At 39.5% G+C, this 21,936-nt stretch overlaps 1 protein-coding gene across 2 annotated transcripts in view; it reads right to left on the bottom strand.

The window, feature by feature from the left end:
- Positions 1-21,667, bottom strand: part of eya1 (EYA transcriptional coactivator and phosphatase 1) — a 46,882-nt gene extending 25,215 nt beyond the window's left edge. Inside the window, exons 1-11 of one of the 2 annotated variants that reach the window (XM_015009849.2) lie at positions 20,942-21,667; positions 13,009-13,136; positions 12,445-12,510; positions 10,878-10,955; positions 8,449-8,515; positions 7,943-8,088; positions 6,994-7,116; positions 2,724-2,806; positions 1,770-1,956; positions 1,037-1,179; positions 270-353 (exon numbers count right to left, since the gene is read on the bottom strand). In XM_015009849.2, the coding sequence (XP_014865335.1) occupies positions 270-353; positions 1,037-1,179; positions 1,770-1,956; positions 2,724-2,806; positions 6,994-7,116; positions 7,943-8,088; positions 8,449-8,515; positions 10,878-10,955; positions 12,445-12,510; positions 13,009-13,132 (1,101 nt within the window). In that variant the 5' untranslated portion in view covers positions 13,133-13,136; positions 20,942-21,667. Of the gene's footprint in view, positions 1-269; positions 354-1,036; positions 1,180-1,769; positions 1,957-2,723; positions 2,807-6,993; positions 7,117-7,942; positions 8,089-8,448; positions 8,516-10,877; positions 10,956-12,444; positions 12,511-13,008; positions 13,137-14,998; positions 15,386-20,941 lie in introns of those variants that run through there. The other variant, XM_088001200.1, reaches the window with a different exon arrangement.
- Between the last annotated feature and the right edge of the window lie 269 nt (positions 21,668-21,936).

Below are 21,936 nucleotides of genomic sequence, written 5' to 3'. Positions count from 1 at the left end.
ACAACCAAGCCCTGACCAGCCATGCATAGCTCCAACAGCTGCAAAGAGCAGTCAAATACTTGCCAGGCCTCGTTGGACATATTAAAAAAAGAAACAATTATCTGTACATTGAGTTCCGCTCTGTCGTCTCACTACGACCAAAAGTGAACTCTACCCGCTACTCAATGGTCATTACCATCTGCTGGACCTCGTTCTCTCCTTTCAATATTTACACTTTTTATGCTGATAAAGTGCACTGCTGCTGCCGCCACAGACTTGATGTCACTCACCCGTCCATATCTGTTGGCATAAGACCCTGTGAGCAAGGAATGGAAAACGATGATTGTTTCATCCAGGTCCCAGATGAAAACTCGCTGGAGAGATGGCATCATGAGGCAGGGTGTGGGGTTGGGAGAAAGACACAAAGAAAAAAAAATAGAGAGAAAAGAAACAAAATCAATGGTGCACTCTGTAGGGTTGCAAGGTGATCCTGCTGGTCAATAGGCCAGGAGCGTGTATTTGTGTGCCACAGGGACCGGGATCCATTTGCTTGGACTGGTCACCGCAACACTTCTCTCATCACCCCGCTACACACATTCCACCCTGTTACCCTTTACATTAGCTTAATCAATACTGACAAACTAATTAACTAGATATGTTAACACGCCATGATGTCAGCGCTATAATAGCAGCTATTATCCTTATTCAAATTAATAAGGTATTAATGAGATAATTCTGGGTTTATTTTGACATATGGTCCCCATCAGGCAAGCAGCTCAGAGCCTACAACATATATTCTCTTCACTGAGTGATGACTTATTGAATTACAAAGCCTTATTGTTTATTTACAAGTTATACACATGAACTTTATATATGATATGCGTTGAGTCATATATTCCGCAATGCTTTTAATAATTTATTGGTAGTTAAGGAACACAGCGTTAAGATTTAATGCCCATCAAGAGTTTAAGTGGCAGCCATAAAGTAAGTGGATTAACGTCTATGCACTTCAGACAGGGCGAGGCCGTCTGTCGCCAAGGTAGCGGGCTCATCCTACCTCAAGGTCAGAGTCGGGCGGTGGTGATGGGTTGTTGTTCCTTCTTCCACGGCCACGTGACTTTCCATCCGAGGCCCGGCGCAATCGATCCGAATCTGAATCTTTAATGGGGGTTGATGGACTGTGGATGGTGCTGTACTCTGCTGAAAGGAAGGAAAGGCCGAGGAAGGAGATTATAAAAGGGAGCACATCAAAGATCAGCTGGTATTCGCTCTTGGAAAAGATGTCTGATTGACCATTTGTCTTTATGCAGGACCGACCGCATCCTGCGTGAGACATTTTTCAGAAAGAACTGATTTAGAAAAAGCAGATAACATATGATAATTCGGTTACGGAACAGAAAAGCTATTGTGCACTGGTCTGATTAAATAAACAAGAGGTAACGGAGTGCAGAACAAAAAGACATTGAAGGGGCTTCTTTTATCTTAATTGGATGAGTGCGTGAAACGATGTTAAGTTAAGGCTGGCTGTCGTCTGTGTTGTTTGCTGACAATTTCAAATGCAGTCAAAAAATCTGGAGTGACTGGCACAGATGCAATCTTAATTGCCAGGTCATGCATTAATGTCACATGAAATTACAATGAATTCCACATCTGATTTCAGTTTAGACTCTTTGCTTTCCCTTTTTCATGCCACAAAAATGCCTTCTCTATTTCCCAAAATGTAACGTTTAGTACAACTATTTCAATCCTATTCTTGGCACCGTTCAGCCTGAATCGGGAATGATTCTTACCAGCAGGGTTGTCTGTGAGGGCTTGACTGGTGATACCAGCGGGAGGCTCCTGGAGAGTGTATGTGGTGGTGGTGGAAGGCGTGCTGGGGCTGGTGTTATTACTTGTCATGTAGGGCGAGGTATACGGGGAACTGTTGTAATACTGAGCGTACTGGCCCTGGCCAAAGCCTGGATATCCGGGGTAGTCCTGTGGAGCAAGACAATAGAGGAATGAGAAAGTTTAAATCTGGATTAGGACAAAAGTGAATGTGAGGTGAAAGTTCAGGCTCTTCTTTCTTGGCATTCTAGGTATTTTGTAAAATAGATTTGAGTCCAGGGAAGCAGTCTTTAGTAGTTTTAGGCCGCAAGAGAGAAAGTCTTAAACAGAAAACAAGAGGCTAAACAGAATACAGCAAAGCTGCTCTTCCTTAGCTCTTTTGTGCTGGGAGGACTTTGCAATCTGATTCTTCAAATATTAGACCCAATCTGAGCAGATCAATGAGAAACTGATGAATTTGGATCTCAGGATCAGGGTATTTGTAAAGATTTTTAATCAAAAAGGTGGAGAAAAAGAGAGAAAATGTAGCAGAGTAGAAGAAAAAAAAAAGTGGGTGGTTTGGCAACGTAATCTGAGATATGCCCTGCACCAGTGTTGCTACTTTACAGAGGAGATTCCAAAAAATAAATGCAAACACATGTCTGTTCGCCCCTACATCTGGTCAACGATATGTCTTGTTTTTTTCTCTCTTTTCACTGTGGCATAATACATATGTTCAAGAGGTACAATAGATAATCCTTTTGTCATTCTGAGTGATTTATGACGACTGAGTCATGGCTGAACTGTAACACACCGCGTTTGCTTGTTTCAAGAAGATTTCAAGGTTTGGAAGTTTGAAACACAAACCTTAGCTTTATTTTCAGACCAGATCAGATACACAGAAAGATAAAAAAAAAAAAAAGGATGTGTACACATACCTGTTGTGTGCTGTTAAAGCCTGTCGAGTTTGTCAAAGAGTTATTTCCTGCGTACAGCCCTGATGTTGTTGTGAAAGAACCACCTTCAGGGACAAGAAAAAAAAACAAAAAACATATCAGGTACATATACAATCTCAATGTGAATGGAAAGAAATGCAGTTGTACATATAAAATTACATATTGTTAAAATATGCTATTTTTCCCCTTTTTTTTAAAAAACATTTATTCAAAAAGGTGAACAGAAGGAATCCTCAGGGAGTGCATCTAACAGTGGTCTTATCTTTCTCCTCTTCCTTTCTTATCAGTGATTGGATCAGCTCTGATGAATGACGGGGTGGTTGGTGGGGGTGCAGAACCAGCTACGAAGCCCGCACAATGCGAGGAACAGAGGAGCCTGTTGTGTGTGGACTACTGAAGGGTAGCGTGGGGTGGAAAGAAAACAGGGTGAAAATGCTGGGAGTGTGCATGAAGAAGAAGGGGACAAAACAAGGACGGCCTGAGCTTGAAGTGAGTGGGGTTGAGTGGGTTTGCTATTGAAATCCAGTCCTAATGAATATGTAGGCTTTTCTTTTCACTTGCTCGAGGGGTGGTCCTCCTGGGTAATTAAGTCATTCGAAAGGGTTGATAAAATCTAATGGCTTAATTATACAGAAGCTATGGGGTAAACAGAGAATAGCTACGTCAGGCCTTTGGGACAAAATATCTCCTTGGTAAACTTTAGCGAAATATTTCAAACATCAACTTTGCAGCGATTTTGTCTTTGGTTTCAAATAAAAGTCATTAACATCTCTCTCACACAATGTGACATTATCTTTTCTTGTAATATAAAATAATAACCACTCATGGCAGGAAAGATAGAAAGCAGTAGTTTGAATACAATTTTTGTATCTAACACTGTAGTTGTTAAAGAGAACTTTTTACAGGTGAAAAAAACAACAAAAAACATGAGGTCAGAAATTGGCCAGAAAACTAACTGGTGCAACTTAGTCAAATAAGTTCTGAAACTATACCTGATGCACAGAGCTTGGTTTTTCCTTCTAATTCTTGTGCACAGAAATAAAGACATATAGACATTCAGCCACGAGGGACAAAAATAGGCACTTTATAAAGACCATCCTCCCGTTTCATCGCAGCAGAAAAGGTATCCCGCAGTTACAGTGAAAACCATTCAGGAGATAAATTTACTGTTTCTAAATGAGGCCGTAATTACACCTTTGTTGTCAGAGACAAACAGAGGGAGCTCCTTTCATCCTCTGGTCATTGACCCCAGCAGAAGGGCCCTCCCACACCATGACAAATGTGAAGCAGAGGGACTTTTGGATTTTTTATGTTTTTTTGGCCTGGATAGAAGGGGCAGTGTGGCAAGGGCTTGAATGTTTTGCATAGCAACATAAAGCGAAGAGACAGTAGTGTTTGGCCTTGTGAGTAACAGCTAGAGTCCAAGCATGAGATAACTCTGTTAAGAGTTTGGTCTCTATCAGCAATTCTATCAAAACGCTTCACTCTCCGTGTTGTTTTGTTTAATTGGTTCAAGATGAACTGGGGATTAGGAACAGATTTTTGATCGGTGCTGAAAGTTCAAAATCAAGTGAAAGTGCACCAGAACAATGAGAGCAAGAAAAGGAGGAGTGATGCTGTGAAGGACAACAAATTAGCCTAATACACAGTTCAAACAGTCATAAAAACTCTCACTGGGAGTGTTTGAGGGTTGCTCTAGGGAGACTAAGGAGCCACATAAAAGCTTCGCGGACCCCTGCTACCCAGTGAGAATGAACCCATGCTGTTGGGAGGGGTGGTGCTGGTTATGGAAGGGGAGGAAGAGGGAGGGAAGAGGGACTGCTGCGGTTTCCCGGGGGGGCATGTTTTCTCTCCCTCCCCCTGTCCTGCTGTAGTTAGTTCACTCACTCAAGACCAGACACCATCCCTCCCTCCTGTCCTCCTTCCCTCCTGCCTTCTGGCTCCACAATTGGAAGTCCATTTGCTTTGCTTGATCAGTCCCTTTGCCACAGGCTATGTCTATCATCAGTGCACAATATTTGTAGCAGAAGTTTGTATGCTCCACTTGGGAATAGACTATCAGGACCAGATGGGGGTTTTACTTTTAGAAAAGGTAACTGAGGCTTCAGCTTCTTCAGTTTGCTCAGACTTTGGGAAAGAATGCTGGAATCCAATTATTCACCTAATTAGCATCTGCGTGGTCTCACTTTCCATAGCCGTTTTAAACTAATCTTAGGTTATAACCTTTTATTGACATTAAAATTCCCAATAGGAAAAAAAAAAAAAACAGGATTCCAAAAGTGACTTTACCCCTTATATAATATTGGTTTTTGAATTGCACAAACTTCTAAAGGCAAGAGCTAGAAACATTAATTTGATCATGTTGTGTGTTGACAGCTGGCTGGTTGCAGGGACATTGATAGAAAGGGGAGTATCAGATGTGGAAAAAGTCTTTGGTTTGGGACACCCAAGCCTGAGGCGCATCGCCCAGGCAGATCAATAGGCCACAAAGAGTAATGATGATGGTGTGGTAGTAGGCCAGAGCCACAGTTAGAGAACCAAGGGCCAGAAGAGTGGCCAATCTGTCATCTAACATGCCTGTCAATTACTGGTGCACTTAAAACTAACAGAACATGCAACAGTAAGAGATAGCTGGAGAGAGTGAGGGAAACAAAAACAGGAGAAGCACAGTACTTAGAAGATGAATGAGCACATACTTCAGTCATTTTAAGTCAAACCGCCAAGAACAATATGGCAACTTTTGTATTTCCCTGTATTTGTTCTCACTCTTGAGTCCAATTTTAGCTACTTGGATGCACACTGCAAAACTCTGACAGTGGCCAACTGTATTTGCTTAAGAGGTGTGGAAGCAAGGTTTTTCCATAAGACATCTGCTGCTGAGCTGGCGTTGCGTATTGTGAAATGCTCTGGAGGCTTTTCAGAAACATGTAGAGATATTTCAAATGTGACACTTAGAGATATCACAGGAGAGAAAATAAACACGGAGCTAGCTGCTTGCTAACTGTGCGTGCACAGTGAAAGTGAGACGGTTTACCTCAAGTTCAGGATAAGCAGAGTCTGTATGAAATTGTCACATTTAGCAAATATTATATCTGGTGTAAGCTTTTTGCTTGTTTTTTGTCATTTGGAAAACAGATAGAAAGTGAAATGGTAAATGGTCTGTGCAGTTGCACAAAAAAAGTGACAATTAAAAAATGAAAATTACAGAAGAAACACATGGATTGTTAAAAACTCAAAACTTTTTGTCAGTCCCTCTTTTTAGCATGAGCTGACATTTACCCAAACAGAGAAATGATAAAAGTTTCCTCCAAAAAGAAAAAAGGAAAATTAAGATTATCACTAGGTGTTTACATTTAGATTTTAAATCTCCTATTGTCAATTTCTAACTGGATGCCATCCAGTGCAAGTGGAACAAAAATATTTGCATATATTGCTATGCTGTTGTTCTGAGATGGTAGAAGTTCAGTTCTCAGTCTTCAGGACAAACTTAATGAAATGAAGTGAAAACTTCAATAGAGACTCTTTTCGACCCTTTTAACAGAATCCTGCTTCAGAAGTCTTGAACTATCCCCATAAGAACTGATCAACACTTAAACAGAATGCATGACTGGACAGCAAGAGGAAAGAAAAGAGGGTGGTCAGAGTGCCACAACTCATCGTTATTGGTTTCAAGGCTATAAATCTCCTTGGTCCCAGCGCTTAAACAAATACAAATATGATCACAGGGAGAAAAAAACAAAGGATGAAGAGCACTATGGCTGATGTCTCCTAAGTGCCTGACATTTTTCCATCTGTGTTGATTTTTTTTAAGAGGAGAGAACAGGGAAGCAGTCTTTGCGGCTGCACACCGCACTCCTGGGATGCAACCATCGTCCCGGGTGAGGACAAGGCCTGTGTCTCGACTCAGTCTGGCTGTGTGCGCTACGAAATCAGAAACAGAGGTCTGTTTCTTTTATCCTTTTCAAAACAATACAGAAAACCTAATTTAGTTGGCCAACCGGGGGGATGAATATTTATACAAGGGACTGAAAAACTACAGATGCCCAAAGAGATAGACCAATTAGAGAAAAAAACAAATTCAACAAGAAATTAAAGCCACCATGTCTTCCGATTTTTGGAGAAAACTGTTTTTGCACAGATGTCATCATGTTAACCATTTTATACATGCTTATTTTAACCTCCTGACAACACAGCTTTCTCCTCTGAAGACACATAGCTAGATATAGGCAGAAGTGACAAAAGATGTCCTCACCCTGCATCTGGTAACTGTAAGGGGCCTGTCCCGTCTGTGGTGTGGTGAAGCCAGAGCCGTAGCTCAGGAAGCCCGTCTGTCCCGGGGACTGGGACTGGCTCAGACCCCCCTCAGTCTTTATGCCTGCCCACAATGGACCTAAATCAGTTAGTGACACCAGATCGGTTTGATGCACAGACAACAGTCAACACAGGTTTAAATTACATTGGACACAGCAAAGGGACTCTGACTCTGTCTGTTAGCATAACACACTAATCACAATGGCTGAACAGAGATTAGCTGATAACTGATTTTCACTATGCGCCGCTGTTTAGAAATACTATCTCGCACACATAAGGAGCTACTTGGCTGTAAAAACAAAGGCATGTTTAGACTATCCTTGTTTTATTTAGTAATAAAATATATTATTATCATTTAGGTCATAAGTGAAATAATGCACAAGTAATAAAACATGTGGCTTGTGTTTGTGACTTGCACTGACCACTGCCTTGGCTGAATGAGACAGAGTGTCGTTTCTGTGCAACAGTAGGTTGCAGGGCTCCGCTCAAATAAACAGTGTAAATTCCTCCACATATTGCAGAATTTTCTGGGGTCAAAACGCTCCAAAGACTTTAGACAAATAAAGACATTTATTATTTGCTTTCTCTTACATTGCCAGAGGAAACCGGTTTCTGTTTTCAGATTTATATCACTAATCTTTCTGATCTATCTGAACAGCTTCACAAGCAAATCTCGCACTGACTGCGAATATACAGGCACTAAACAACAACTCAGCATCTCTGCTGCTCTTGCTCTGCTGGAGAAATTGTGGGAACATGAGTTTGTTAGGAGCAAGGTGTTATTCCTGACCTTCAACAAAAAAAAAAAAAAAAAAAAGACAATATCTTATTTAAAGAGTACATTGTTTGATGCTACGTAGCAGAAGTTTTCTGATGTGTGTAAATCTCACCATAAGCAGGGATGCCATAGGGCTGGCCTGGCTGAGGGTAGCTAGCATATGCTGCGGCCTGCTGCATTCCTGTGGTGTACTGCGTCTGCCCATACGCAGCCATGTTTTGAGACGAAGGAGTAGGCAGAATATGTGGGTATGTCCTGCTATTAAAGGGCAGAAACAAAACATGGAAGTGGAAAAAGATGACAGGAAGATCCCTAGCGCTATAGCTCCAACTTTACCAACAGACAACGTCTTGTACTTGTCCTTTAACTAAACAGTTAGCCAACACGTAAGACTGATGGCGTACCAAAGCTTATATACAGAGAAACGACAATAAATGGGAATAGGAAATTTTTACAGGATAACAATTACAACAGATTTCAGAAGGCACAAACTGAAGACGTTTAGTCAATCAAAGCCAGTCAGAAAGCCTCAATCTAACAGAAGGATCTGATTAAAGATCCAAATGAAGCTGGATGCTGCTTATTTTTTTTTTAAAGGAAAAATAAAAGAAACCTTACTTGGACGGGTAAATCTGCGGAGAGAACTGGTGAGTTTGTCTTGGGCTGAAGCCACTGGTTCCAATAGCTGAGGAGAGTTAAAAAAGAAAAGAGGCAAGCGCATATTTAAACATTAAGAAATAAGGTAAATATTATCTTCTGCCAAAAAGAACTGCTGGACTTCAACAAAAGGGCAATAACAACGCTCTCCTCTGTTTATTGTTGTAAACTTATTCAATGTTAAAAACAGAGGAGCAATAATGGAGTCAAATAATTAGGTAAATAAGAACAGTGTTTATTTCTGGGGCACTTCAGTCGCAATGACACCCACACAACTGTCTACATCTCAGTCCGCAATTTAAAACATTTACAACTAAAGAAATTGGATGGTGACCAGGATTGACCAATTTTTTGCTTCATTTTCCAACCGTTAAACAACTGGTTGGAAAATGGCAAAAAAAAAAAAAAAATCTTGTGCCAATCAATGCACGCAACATTTCAAAGCATCACTCCACACGCTGACAACGTGGGGTTTAAAAAATAGGTAAGAAGAAGCAGGGAGATGTAAAAGGAAACATCATTACTAATGACACATAAAGACACGCCTGCTTTAAGGTTTTGATAGTGTGAGAGAACAAGACTCGCAGTGAAAAACATAACGGTTAAATAAACTACAACAATGTAGCTCAGTTGTATTATTTTAAACTTTTAAGTTGTCTGTATTGGAACATGCTGAATTTGGAAATGTTGGAAGTCTTTTGGAAATCCTTGAGTTGAGCTAAGGGTCTACATTCTCTGAGTAATTCACACGGAGACTGGATTAGCATTAGTACCTTTACAACAGTAAAGGTACTAATTTCTAATTCAGCATGCTGAGGTCTTTTTAAATAATAGACTTTGCCTCTGCTCTTAATTAAAATAATTAATGATTACTCATGAGACAAAGGCTGGAAATATTTTTTTTGTGTTGTTCCTCATCTTCTTAAAACTCTTGAAGAGAAAATGGAATCGGCGAGTAACTGATGAGCAAATCTTTCACATAAAAAAAAACAAATATCAGTGCATCTCTATTTATAAGCTTTCAGTAAAAATGGAAATGACAACCCTGACACAATTTTACATCAACCTAGTTCCACAGTGCTCTTTTTTCACTGCAGTTTTATCCATATGTTAAATAGACGCATGTTTTTCATGTGACATTACTAAGACATATTTGCTTTTTAACTATTACATTGCTTCTAAAAGTTTTACACTGTTAAAAAAAACAATAAAGATTTCTGTTGCTCTCTAAATACTAATTGAATGATTTTGCCAAAATACTATCTTCATTGTGGACAAATAAGAAAAAGTAAAAAAAAAAAAAGTATAACTTGTTAAAATCATAGATAATTATAATACTAATAAACAAAACCAAATCAGTCTAAGTGTGAATAAAAAAACCTGCATGATTACATACATAAAAAGAGTGGTAAATTAGAATATCTTTGATTTATAAAATGTCATCAAGATTCCAGGATGCTGCAGTTTTTGTCGGTGCAGTGACCTGGCAAAGTTTAGAAAGATCTGACTAATTGGTCATGACATGTAAAATGAGGGATTTTGCTGCGGGGGAGTGCTTACTGTATGAAACTGTATGCCATAACCCCTCACACACGTTATTAATACTGAACACTTTTCCCACATCGGCAGCACCTGCCACTGGACAACACTTTCTCCTCTGAACAGAGCTTTGGGTTTCCCCACGGAGGATACGGGGTATAAGATTACTAAATTTCATTAATATTGTCAGAGACAAAAGTCATGCAGTGATTTATGCTGTTCTAGCGTTAAGTATCAAGTACTTAGTTAAATGGTTGAGAAAATATAGGAAAAATTTGCAGTAAGTTAATACCACACACTTCGGTTAATGAATTTTAACACAAAATGCCTCATTCTGCGGCAAAGTGATACCACAGAGCGTGAAAGAAAGACGGCTTCGGCTTTAGGTAGCAATGTGTTTATGTGTGTGTGTGTGTGTGTGTGTCTGTATGATGTTTCTTTACTGAAAGGAAGGTGTGAAAACACTGGCTCTGACAGGGCGATAGGGTAACAGCCCATGGAGAGTGAGGGCCACTGGGACGCCGTGTCACTCCACTGGACAGACAGACTTTGGGCTCAGCAGGCCATAACTCAGCCCTCACTGACATGGGAACCAACAGAGTGAACAACTACACCCGCACATGTAAGCAAGCGCAGCATATAAATTTGCTGACAACGTCAAGAAATTTTGTGCCTAAACACACAGGAATACAAGCACACACATTAGATTAGACTGACTGCTGGGACACGTACTAAGGCCTGACTTATCAGCCGCCCATCTCTGTGCTCATCACATCATCAGTTTGCGTGTTTGTGTGTGTTAGTTCACACATACTCAAAAACGTTCACATGAGACAATGTTTTCCCCTCACCTGATCCTGAGAAGCTGTCTAAAGCGGAGTCTGTGACTGAAGAGGCGATTTCGCTGCTGCTCATTGGCTCTGTTTTAACTGTAAATAAAGAGTCAGATTGTCACCAAATCAAGTTAGGATGAAAAATGGACATTATCTTCAGTGATAAAAAAAAACTTAAAAGAAAAAAACAAAACAAAAAACTGAAAAGATCTGAGAGGGACAAAAAGGAGCAACAGTTTGCTTCTGAATTTCAAGGTTGCCGGATTTAAATTCCTTTAATATTACTTTGTCATCATTTCTCATATGTATAATTAGAGACGCACAGATAAGGCTTCTCCTGACTAATACAACTTTTGTTTCTTTTGTCTCATCCGCCGATTCTGATTTTTAATCCCTTCAGAGTATTATTTATTTGTGAGGAGGGTAACATGTAACGGTAAAAAATAAGGTGGTAGTTTAGAGTACAACAGCAAATTAGGAAATTACAAGAGTATTTGCATTAAGTGTCCAAAGCCTATTCCTTTAGTTCCTTTTTTGTTTTTTAGTGTTTTTATCAAACAAAAAAAAAGGATGTAACGTTGGCTGATGTACTTAAAGTTGTTTTTTAGTAAATATGGAAGACATAATTCTCATTTTTTTAGTGTTTAAGCAAATCAAGTACAAATGAGCTGATTCCGATCTCTGGCTGATCGATCAGTGCAAGTTATTTATACAAAGTTTTGAAACAACTATAAAACTGTTATTTTTGCAGTTCTGAAAGAGCACAATCGACCTGTCATATTTGACTAAGAGATGCATTTGAAAGCTACAGAGAAAAAGAACGAGCGTAAAACATGCAACTTCAATTGAAACGTCAAGAAAATATATAGTATATAAAATCGTTTTAAGAGTGTAGCTAACACGGTTTGACCTTGACTCCATTACATAGCCCAGCAATAGATTTGCAAAGACAATTTCACAGCTCTCTGACAGCTCAGGAATCTTTGAAATCAATCCATTTCACTTCAGGCGGGCTAAGGGATTTTTTTTTTCTTTTTTTTTTGTGGCAAAGCAAATTGACAATGTGGGCGAAGGAGTCATGCTTAGTAGAATCCCTCATGGTTGAAGAAGCCATTTGCTGTCATGTTATACATGTTTCTGCAGTGCTTGCACACATGTTGATGAGGGGTAACACCTTTGAACAACACAACGGTAAAAAATATGGTCACATAGTGCATGCATGAACTAGCACACACTGGGGTCACATAGCAAACAATAACCACTGTGTTCAAGAGGCAGCATGGAGGATCCCAACAAGAAGTTCACAATCTGACCACTTTGTAACAATGAACTCAAGGCCAGTTGGTGTCAAACCATGCTTGAAACAAAATACCAGAAAATCCAAAGAGTTTCTTAATGAAAGGCACAATAGTTGAGGCAGTTTTGTACTTTTGGCAACTAATGAACTTTGCATTTGAGGGAGATTTTGATGAGCACAAATTACTTTACCAAGAGGGACAATTGGGGATAAAACGAGTACTTCTATTTGAGTTTGGGAAAAACACCAAGTATTGTCCTTTCATCGTGTCACTAAAAGTAGACAAACCTGCTGTAGACTGTAAGTTAGAACCTAACAACCAGTCTGCAGTGGTAAGCATTGTGATGTTATCTCCTATGGGAAAGACAGAATGGCAAAAGGGACACATGACAGTCTGCAAGGCGAGAAACATAAACTCTGAGCCCCGGGCTAATATAAAACATGGAGATTACACGGCAAGGGATCATTTTAATAATTTGTTGGGTTGTGACTGCTTCACTAAACAAAGGCTCAGATTTAAAGCACAGGCGAATCACCTGAGCAAATAAGTATGTACAGAGGAGACCACATTCAAAACGCAATCATTTCCATGCTGTGGGCTTTGAATAATTACATGGATGCTTGAATAAACAGCTAATAGTCACTGGAAACAACTACTGTGCAACATACAGATTTACCAGCAGAAAATAGAATTAAAAACTTCACAGTAACAATCAAGTTTAAGTTACATGAACACTTCCTGGTCTCAAAAAGATTTTGCTGCTTCCATTCTAGTATGCATATCTCTACATTCAAATAGCTAATTTCTATAGTAACGTTCTAAAATTTCAGATTAAAACACAGCAAACGCACCTTCTGTGCCATTGGGTGTCATGGAATTGTTGCTGATATGTGAGTTGTCGAGGCTGGGACCATTCGGAGATTCGCTGCTTCCACTTACTCGGCTGTGAGGACTGGCTAGATCCTGCATTTCCATAGACCTGAAAGGACACACACACACACACACACACACACAGCAAATCAAATTACACAAATCATTGTAGTTTCAGTGAAAACACAAGACTCTGACGTGCAATGCTGAATATGAGGGCCGTACATTTTTTTAAAGCACAAAGTTAGTGTAAACTACGGACAGCTATATATATATATATATATATATATATATATATAAGATATATGTGTAACTGTGTGTATGTGTTTGCAGTGGTTTCGTCATAATTTTACAAGTTGTTTTACGAAATGTTTACAGTCTAATTAATCTGTTTCATGCAACTAAAATGATCTTAAGTGTATATCGTTTTGGGGGTGATGATGAGTGCAAACAGATGTTTTGCTGGTTTGAGGCAATGCTTAATGTGTTAGGAGCACAGCATTCTGCCTGATTATAAGAGCCAATACCTCAGTGATGGGCGGATGAGAAGTTCATGAGGCGTGTGTTTGCTCTGGCAAGCTCCTTAATTGTTTCTGTGTTTATACAAAAGACCACGCCACAGAAAACATTATTCTATCTTCTCATCTGTGCACTCAGAGGATTTGATCGTCCACAGACAACAGTGTAGATAGGAAGCACAAGAGATTAGAAAAAAAAAAAGACAAGAAAATAAAACTACTGTTCTTATCGCAACGGTTTGGGATTTTTTTTTTTACTTCAATTAATTTTCAAAGTTACTGTATGTCTGCTGCTGATAAACAAATAAGCTTCTATAAAGGGCTTGTTACAATAATACTGGGGGCAAAAATCTCATATTTTCACTAGATGAAACTATAACTATCAGACACTACATTTTGACACAAACCCACGCGCGCGCACACACACCTATACACACACACACACATATGTGCACATATATGTATGTACATTCACCAACACATACACACAAACACACACACATGCATGCGCACACACACAGGCGTGTCAAAAACCTAATAAAAGAATGTAAAGGAGATATAAATTTTTGAAGATGTATTTTTTATTTAAAATTCCTAAGCAAAATTTTAGGCAGAAATGGGTGTGTGTGTAGTGTATATATAAACACACACACACGCACACACATTATATTTTATACAAAATAATAGTTACATGGTTGCCACATGTTTATTCTGACCAAAAATAGTCTGATCAAAAATCTATGAACGGAGCTACACATTAAGGTCATGGCAAGGAGCTCATCATCACAGAGAAATTATCACAACACCAGTGGAAACATACATCCTGCTGCTCAACAATTATAAGAAAGGGTTTGATTGCTGTAGTGCTACTACAGATTTTTCCAAAACTTCTTGATTATGATATAACTAATCATTTATCTCCAACTCATAAAAGTTGTTTATAAAAATGTGTACTTCTTTAATTATTTTTTGAGATGCCTGTCTCATTTCCTATCACAAGAAAAAAAAAATCTGCCACGGGTTTAAATAATTTTCTGCTTCAATGTTTTGAACATTTTACCAGAGTGAACTCCAAAAAGCTGGGTAAAAACATGAAATAATTAAAGAAACAAACAAAACAGAAAAGCAACAAGAAAAAACAAATTACTTATGGGCACAAAAATATATTTTTCTCCTAGGGTATATTAGTTTGCTTATGTTAAAATTATCACAAACTACAAGCTTGAGGAAAATAAAGGGACACTAAATCTTTTCCTTGCAAAAACTTTTCCTGCAAAGTCTGTACTCTCCTATGTGGGCCAACATTCACAGTCACATACTGCCAGCTTAAAAGTCTACTGGAGTTAGGAAACAAATTTAGCAGAGAAATGCCCATTTTTGAAGCAATCCCTGATGCCACACAAAGAGCTACATTTCATTGGCGCTACTGGAACGGACACAACTTTGCTCTTACCTGGACCTAGACAGCTCTGAGTCCTCTCAAACCACACTCCCTTTTCTTTATTCTGCCTCCACCTGCCCCAGGCAGGAAACAATGTCAGTCCTTGTTACTGCAGCTTGATGTCACAGTCCGGAGCCATCCATGACACAAAAAGGCTTATCAGAGAAAACATTATTGTTATTCTGGAGCAAAATGGGAAGAGAGGGCTGGCGAGGGAACAGAGGCTCACATTGTCTGTCTCTGAGCCGCTGCCCTACTCCACTGTTGTTTCCTCCTCCAGGTCCTCCCTCCTCCCTGAGTAAGGGGAGCATGGCCAAATGACGGAAAGGTGATTCATCATTGGTCTACGACAGCTGCAAACTGGATTAGCCCTCCCCCAATCAACATGCAAAGCAGCTTAGCCAAGGTAAGCAGGAAGGGTGGGTGGGGGGGAACTGTGTAGTGGGGCTAAAGAAGCGAAGGTAGGCAGCAGGGTGAGGGGCTGGGGGTACAAGGGGCTGAGGGGAAGCGGAGTGTGGGAGAGTCTTTCTACTTTCCTGCTGACTGAAAGAAGATGGGACTTGTTGAGCAGAGGCAAGTCGACCGTGACACCCCTACCATCTTCAGCAGATCTTTCATCTGCAATTGACACTATCTGAATTTATCAGCACTCCTCCTCCAGGCATAATGACAAGTCCTAATGACCAACGGGGCCCCTTCCTACAGGCCTGCCCCAGCCTGTGGCTATTACACAGACAGAAACTATGAAGCAGCCTAGCTCTGAATCCCACAAAACAACACACAGAATGAGCATGCACACTCCCACTATCAAGGCATTTTAAAAAGCTTAAGACTGCTAAGATTTTCTGTCATAATGTTCCTGTGGTTCAAAACCCTTACAACAAAAGGCCAGAGATCATGTTGGAGTGACGGGCAAAGAGCAACACATCGCTGCCCCTCACCCAACTGTTGCTACACACTTCCAGTCAGCTGACTGAAAGAGAGCTACTACAACCTAATGCTAACAGGAAAGGTTTGAGGAGTGTGATAACAGTGTAAAATCACTACAGTTTAAAAGTACCATGGAAGTCACAGAAATATACATAAAAAAAACAGTACAACATGATCCCATTGTTTTTATTTAAAATGTAAAGGAACAAAAAGTATTTCTACTGCCATAAATTATTGTAATATATAGACTACAACAAGAATAATGATGTTTTCATAATATTCGTCAGTTTAATTATGATAGAACAAAAGTTGAGCTCTTCCGATTCGTAGTTTACCAACTGTGACTATAAATTTAAGTTTCTTAGTAAGAGCAACAGGTGGTGCTCCTTTGGCTATATGTGTTTTTTGCAACCAAAAATAATTTTGTTTTGTCCTTTTTCTTAGCAAGGGAAAGCGCATTTCTTTAGAAAAAAATATAATTTTTAAGGTAAGATATTTTTGAAACTAGAACTATATAAAGCAATGCTCTGTCTTGATACCAGTAACCAACCAATGCCTGTTGGAAATATGAAAAAAATGAACAGATAAAAATGTAGTTAAAATTATTAGTGTAATAATCAGTATTATGTTATGTGGACGGCAGTAGTAAAATGCATTAAACTATATAATTTATTACATTTTGTATTAAATTTGTGTGGAACTTTCCAAAAAGTGTGGTATTTTGACTTAAATTATTAAAAAGCGATAATCTCCTGCCTTGTTATGCATAATTACGCTAACCCCAACTATTTGTGTCGACGGCTTCACTTTTGCAAACAAAGGCACATAACTCATGTCTGTTTGCTTGCATATATCTTGCGCAGGGCACTCAGGGGCCCCAGATCAGAGTGGTGTAAATGCACACACAGACACACACACACACACATCTCTCTCACACACACCAACGCAAGGCACTTTAGAGGCCCCCAGATCAGTGGTGCATCTCAGACAATGAAGCAGACTGGAAACAAGAACATGGAGAGCATATGGAGCCACATATGTTTCCTATGACGCCGCGAATGCCTCTATTACTCTCCTTTAGCTGACAGTTACATTTTGCTGTCCACTCCTGCTTGGGCCTGCCTCTCTGCAAACATCAAGCGGGGCCATATACTTGCATGGTTATGGCTCTATATTAGACTTGACTCTGACCCTCCGTGGGAATAGATGGTCCAGAAAAAGGTCAAAGGTATTCATCTGTTCAGGGAAATAAAAAAAAGAGAGATATAATGTTCTTTTTTCCCCCCAAATCGGAGCAGGATTTTTTTTTTTTAATGGCCCACTGTTTACATGAGCCAAGGTAACCTGAGCTCGATGGTCTTAAGTTTTCTTTTTTTTTTTCAAACAGGCTTTGCTCTTCACACCATAGCAAAGCCTTCATGAATACCATTCTATCTTTACAATTTGCCTCCTCTCCCATAACTCGCAACAGAACATAACCATTATATTCCATTCTCACGTTTAAAAATGCAAAAAAAAAACAAAAAGTGGGTATTTTCATTCAACAGCAATCTCTGTTGAGGCGTAAAAATAGAACAATATTTAAGAAAAAAATAAATCTCAAAGTAAAATCCACATGAGCTAAAAACTATAAAGAAGAAAGAGAAACACATTCTGCCACAGCACATTAACAGCGATCACAAGGTCGGGAGGGGGCTCCTGTGGTGGACTAATGTGGTATTAAGTGGTGAATGGTGCAGTCCTATAAAGCCATTGCCTTGCTGGTGTCTGTACCACCTTCAGCAGGTGAAAAGATGAGGAAAGTAAAAATGAAGGGGAGAGGAACGAAAGCATAAACTTAAAAAAAAAGGAGACCTTTTTTTCTTAACCAGAAAATATTTATCGTGTAAAGAAAAAAAGCCACATTCAGCATCTTTGATGTTCATCTTGCTTCAACCTGAACTGCCAAGTCTTTGAAGCCTCAGCAAGAACAAAGAGCAGCTAGATGAAGCAGTAGAAGTGTCATTAAGAAGACGAAGTGCCACAACAAGCTTCATTCACGGTGGTTTGCTAGCCTTTTAGTTTCGCTTTACTTATTTCAAGACCTGCATTGCCAAAGGTAAATATAGCCCGAGCCAAGCTTTTAACATAGATCATCACAACATGCATGGCGTCTGATCTGTGTGACCTGTGTCATGATGCATGCGAGGCCCTTCTCATTCACATTGATGGTGTTGTTTTTAATGCGAAATCTCGGAACTTAAATTCCTTTTTTTTTTAAATCTAAATAAAAAAAGAATACACCTAAAATACTATGAGATATTTTAAAGTGTATACTTGAAGTGTCGTTTGTTATAACTTTTGCATAAGAATTTTTTAAATCAAAATCTGAGTTTAAAACATCTAATCCCCACTTAAACTGGTCAGCTGAATCCACATGGTAGCCCAGGAAAAATAAATCTACTCGCAAAAGAATGTAGATGTAGACAACAATTGGACACAGATGTTAGGGTACAGTTTACAAAAAGCTGTGATTCACTTGTGATTGTTTTTGCGTGAAAATACTAGGTGCCAGAAACTCAACATTAAAATATTTGGATTTGTATTTAATATTTTAACAAGTTATATTTCTGAACTTACAGTGTGTTATTATATGTTCATTTGAAAATTGGCCATTACATATATATATATATCCACCAAAAAAAGTTTACTTGTTTAAATTTTATTTAAAAATTTTAATTCAACAGTGAGACTTTATTTTCTTGTGAATAAAAAACAGAGTTGTCAGCAGATGAGTGCTGATGTGCAATTTGTCGCTGTAATTTGGATTTAATCTGCTATTGTGCCACAGCAGGTCCTTCCGCAGCCACGTTAAATCTGTTAATACCACCTTCTTCAACCCTCCAAATTATTTCCAGAAGGTGGTTCTGCCTTTGAGAGGCTATCAAATAAGATTTAAGGTGGACATTTTATCACAACCTGCCAACCACTGTGGCCACTGAGGGGCCAGGAGATATTTTTTACAAGCCAGAGCAGAAAGCAGGTCAAGCGACAAATGTTAATGATTTTGTATGTGTGGCACTTTTGACGTGTACTTTTAATCCTTTCAGCTATGAAATATGTTTTTTTTTATTATTATTATTTTGAAGGAAAAATTAGGATAAAATACCCAGCACAAACAGTTTGTGTTTAAAATAATACAATATGTAGTGCCTGGACAATGGGAGAATTCACAGTGATCCTCACATCAAGATATTTACAAGAAAACACAGGAAAGATTTTAGTGATTAGAGATCTGTAAGGCAGTCATCTAAAAGCTCATTTCCTGCTCTTTCAACCACATATTTCAGATCCAAACAGTGGCGTGTTAAGAAAACAACACCCCACGGTATTTAGTAAACACCCCCAGCCCACTAATCACCTACTACAGGCTACTTAATAGAGGGTCCCTATTACCTTCTTCCTTCTTTGGTGCCCTGTTTTCAACTCCCCATTTTTCCTCTCTTCTTTCTGAATGAAGATGGATCAATTAGCGCTCTGTGTCTTTCACCGTTTTCAATCTGCAGGCCAAGGGCCCGGCCGACTAGACGCATCCAATACGAAAGACATCAGTCCCTAGGCAAACAATGCCACCGTCACCGGCGCACACTGCAGCCAAACATGCGTGGAGCGCTAAAGCCAGGGAGACCCTAATCTCTGTCTGTGTAAAGCAAATAGGCAGTGTAAACAGCCTTTAAATCAGCCTCCTCATTATCTGTTAATTGAATAAATACGGTTATTGTTTGTGTGTGAATAGCAGCAGGAGGCAGTCACACACGCTGTCACGCTTGTCTTCATGGCACAGAGGACAGGCAGGCTGCCTCACTAACGCTCATTTCCTCTCTTTCATTAACACACAAGAAAGAGAAAGAATTCGATGCTGAACAAAGTCAACAGGAATAAAGGCCAACCTCTAAAAGATATGCTCCTATCACACATACTTACACTCCGAACTGTAATTTTTTATTTTTTTACTTTCAAGGTAAGCAAGGGCTCAAAGGCAAGAAATCCGAACATCCCTCAATTAGCGAGGCTGGTGATTACAGCCGGATGAATCACCATCATCTTCCCTGCACGTGAAATGATGGCGAGCGGAGACGCCGCTCAGCCGGGAGTCGAGGCCTGTCGTCCTGGTGAGACGCTCGGAGGCTCTCGGGTCTCCCCGCGGCATTCCTGGCCTCAGCAGATGGCATTGGGTGTCAGCTGCTTTGACTGTGTTCGTTTTCTTGAGTCTGCTTGGAGAAAATTAACTACTGCAGTGTAAAATACGCCTTCTTTCTCAAATAAAAAAAAAGCTAAACTGCACCCAGGACAAGGACAGGAAAATTGAATTGCCAAATATTTACATGAGGATGTTAAATTTGATGTCACTTGAGCAATTTTAATTCCTAATTTTATTGACAAACAATACAGGTTATAGGTTTTAGAAGACATCTAAATATGTTTTTTTTTATTACTTATGTATTAATTTGTGCATTCTAAACCTTTTGTGTCGCATGTATTATTGCCTGAAAAAATGAAGTATAGTTTTTAATAAATATTTAACATGCAGGTGAAAATTAATACCTAAGTAACAATATTTTTATATGGTGTTACCAGATTCCTTTTTTAAATTAAATATAGCATGTAATTTTCTCTTTAATTTTTTGTTTTAGTAACTGTTGTATTTTTGTAAATGCTCAAGAAGGCCTTTATTTTATTTACTTATAATTAACTAATTTTATAAATGGCCAAAAATCTCTTAGGTTTTTGATTTTGGTTTTTAATAATTGCAATCTTGCAGGGTTTCTTTAAATTTTGATAATATCACAATATTTGGCCAACAATTAAGAGAATAAATAATACCAGATTTCTGGAAATTTGCAGCACTTGGGGATTACCTACTGTAATAGTCATTTCTGTGATAAAATAACTAATTGCGGAGTCGGTCACACCAAAAGCCAAGACAAGTTAAGACAGGACAGTTAGTTACGTCAAACATGAGAAAGAAATTAAAGTTGTACTCACTGCTATTACAGTTGAATCCCTGTGCGTTTATCCCCTCTTTTTATCTTCCCCTTTAAAAAAGAAATCTTCTGGAAAAAGGGTCGGGCAGTCCAGCAGAGAGGACAACACGCTGTCTTAAACAGCTCTCAGAGTGTTGGTAGAATCTGTAGCGCAGTAAATGTAAACTACAGGACTACTTTTTTTCCTTCTCATTTTAGGTGTTGGAACCCATTGAGCCCGGCTCGGTATCTCAGGAGACTGTCTTATTGAGAACGAGAGTTGTCCGATTACTGCTTCAGGCAGTGACTGGTGAGTGTCTGAGGAAGAGGGGGGAAAAAGGAGAGAGAGGGAGTGTGTGAGGGCAACACAGAGGGAGGGAGGGAGGAAAGCGGTGAATGAGTTAGAGGGAGAGAGAGGCTGCTGCTGCTGTTTGAAAAAGCTGAAAAGTTGCTTGGCGCTCTCACAGGAAGACTTTGGGGCTGGAGGAGGCACAGGGGAGTTGTGCCGCACACAAGCTCCTCCATATGTCATTCACTCCCAGCTTTAAGAAAAAGAGTCCTCTCCAGATTGTATCAGTGCAGACTAAGACAATGCTCAACAGCAGGCTCTGCTCACACAGCCCGAGGGCTCAAACTTTTCTTCTCACCCCCCTCCTCTTTCTCTCTTGTTTTTGGTATGCTCATTTTTTTCTCCCCACCGCAAACCACATCTTTTTTTTTTTTTTTTTTTTTTTTTTTTTTTTTTTTGGTTTTTGCTTTCTCTTGTGAGCTCAGGGTCAAAGATGGATTTCTTTCTGACACAGAAGGACTTCAGAGAGCAAATAGAGGGCTAGGTCATTAGCTTATAGGTGATGGGGAGCCAGAGGTTTAACAACGGCTGAGAGTCTCGCCTCTGCCCGTCTCCGCAGCACTCTAGTGGAAGTCCTCCGTCAACACATACGCACAGCGTCTATGTGCAAGGTAATGATTGCCTTCTGTCTGCTCCAGGTTATTATTTCAACTGAGCAAAGCTGCATC

Source organism: Poecilia mexicana, unplaced genomic scaffold (assembly GCF_051168715.1).
Source record: "Poecilia mexicana isolate PSO_F unplaced genomic scaffold, ASM5116871v1 scaffold_20, whole genome shotgun sequence".
NCBI lineage: Eukaryota > Metazoa > Chordata > Actinopteri > Cyprinodontiformes > Poeciliidae > Poecilia > Poecilia mexicana.
The sequence above is the reverse complement of the archived record's forward strand: the minus strand, read 5'-3'. Positions and strand labels throughout refer to the sequence as shown.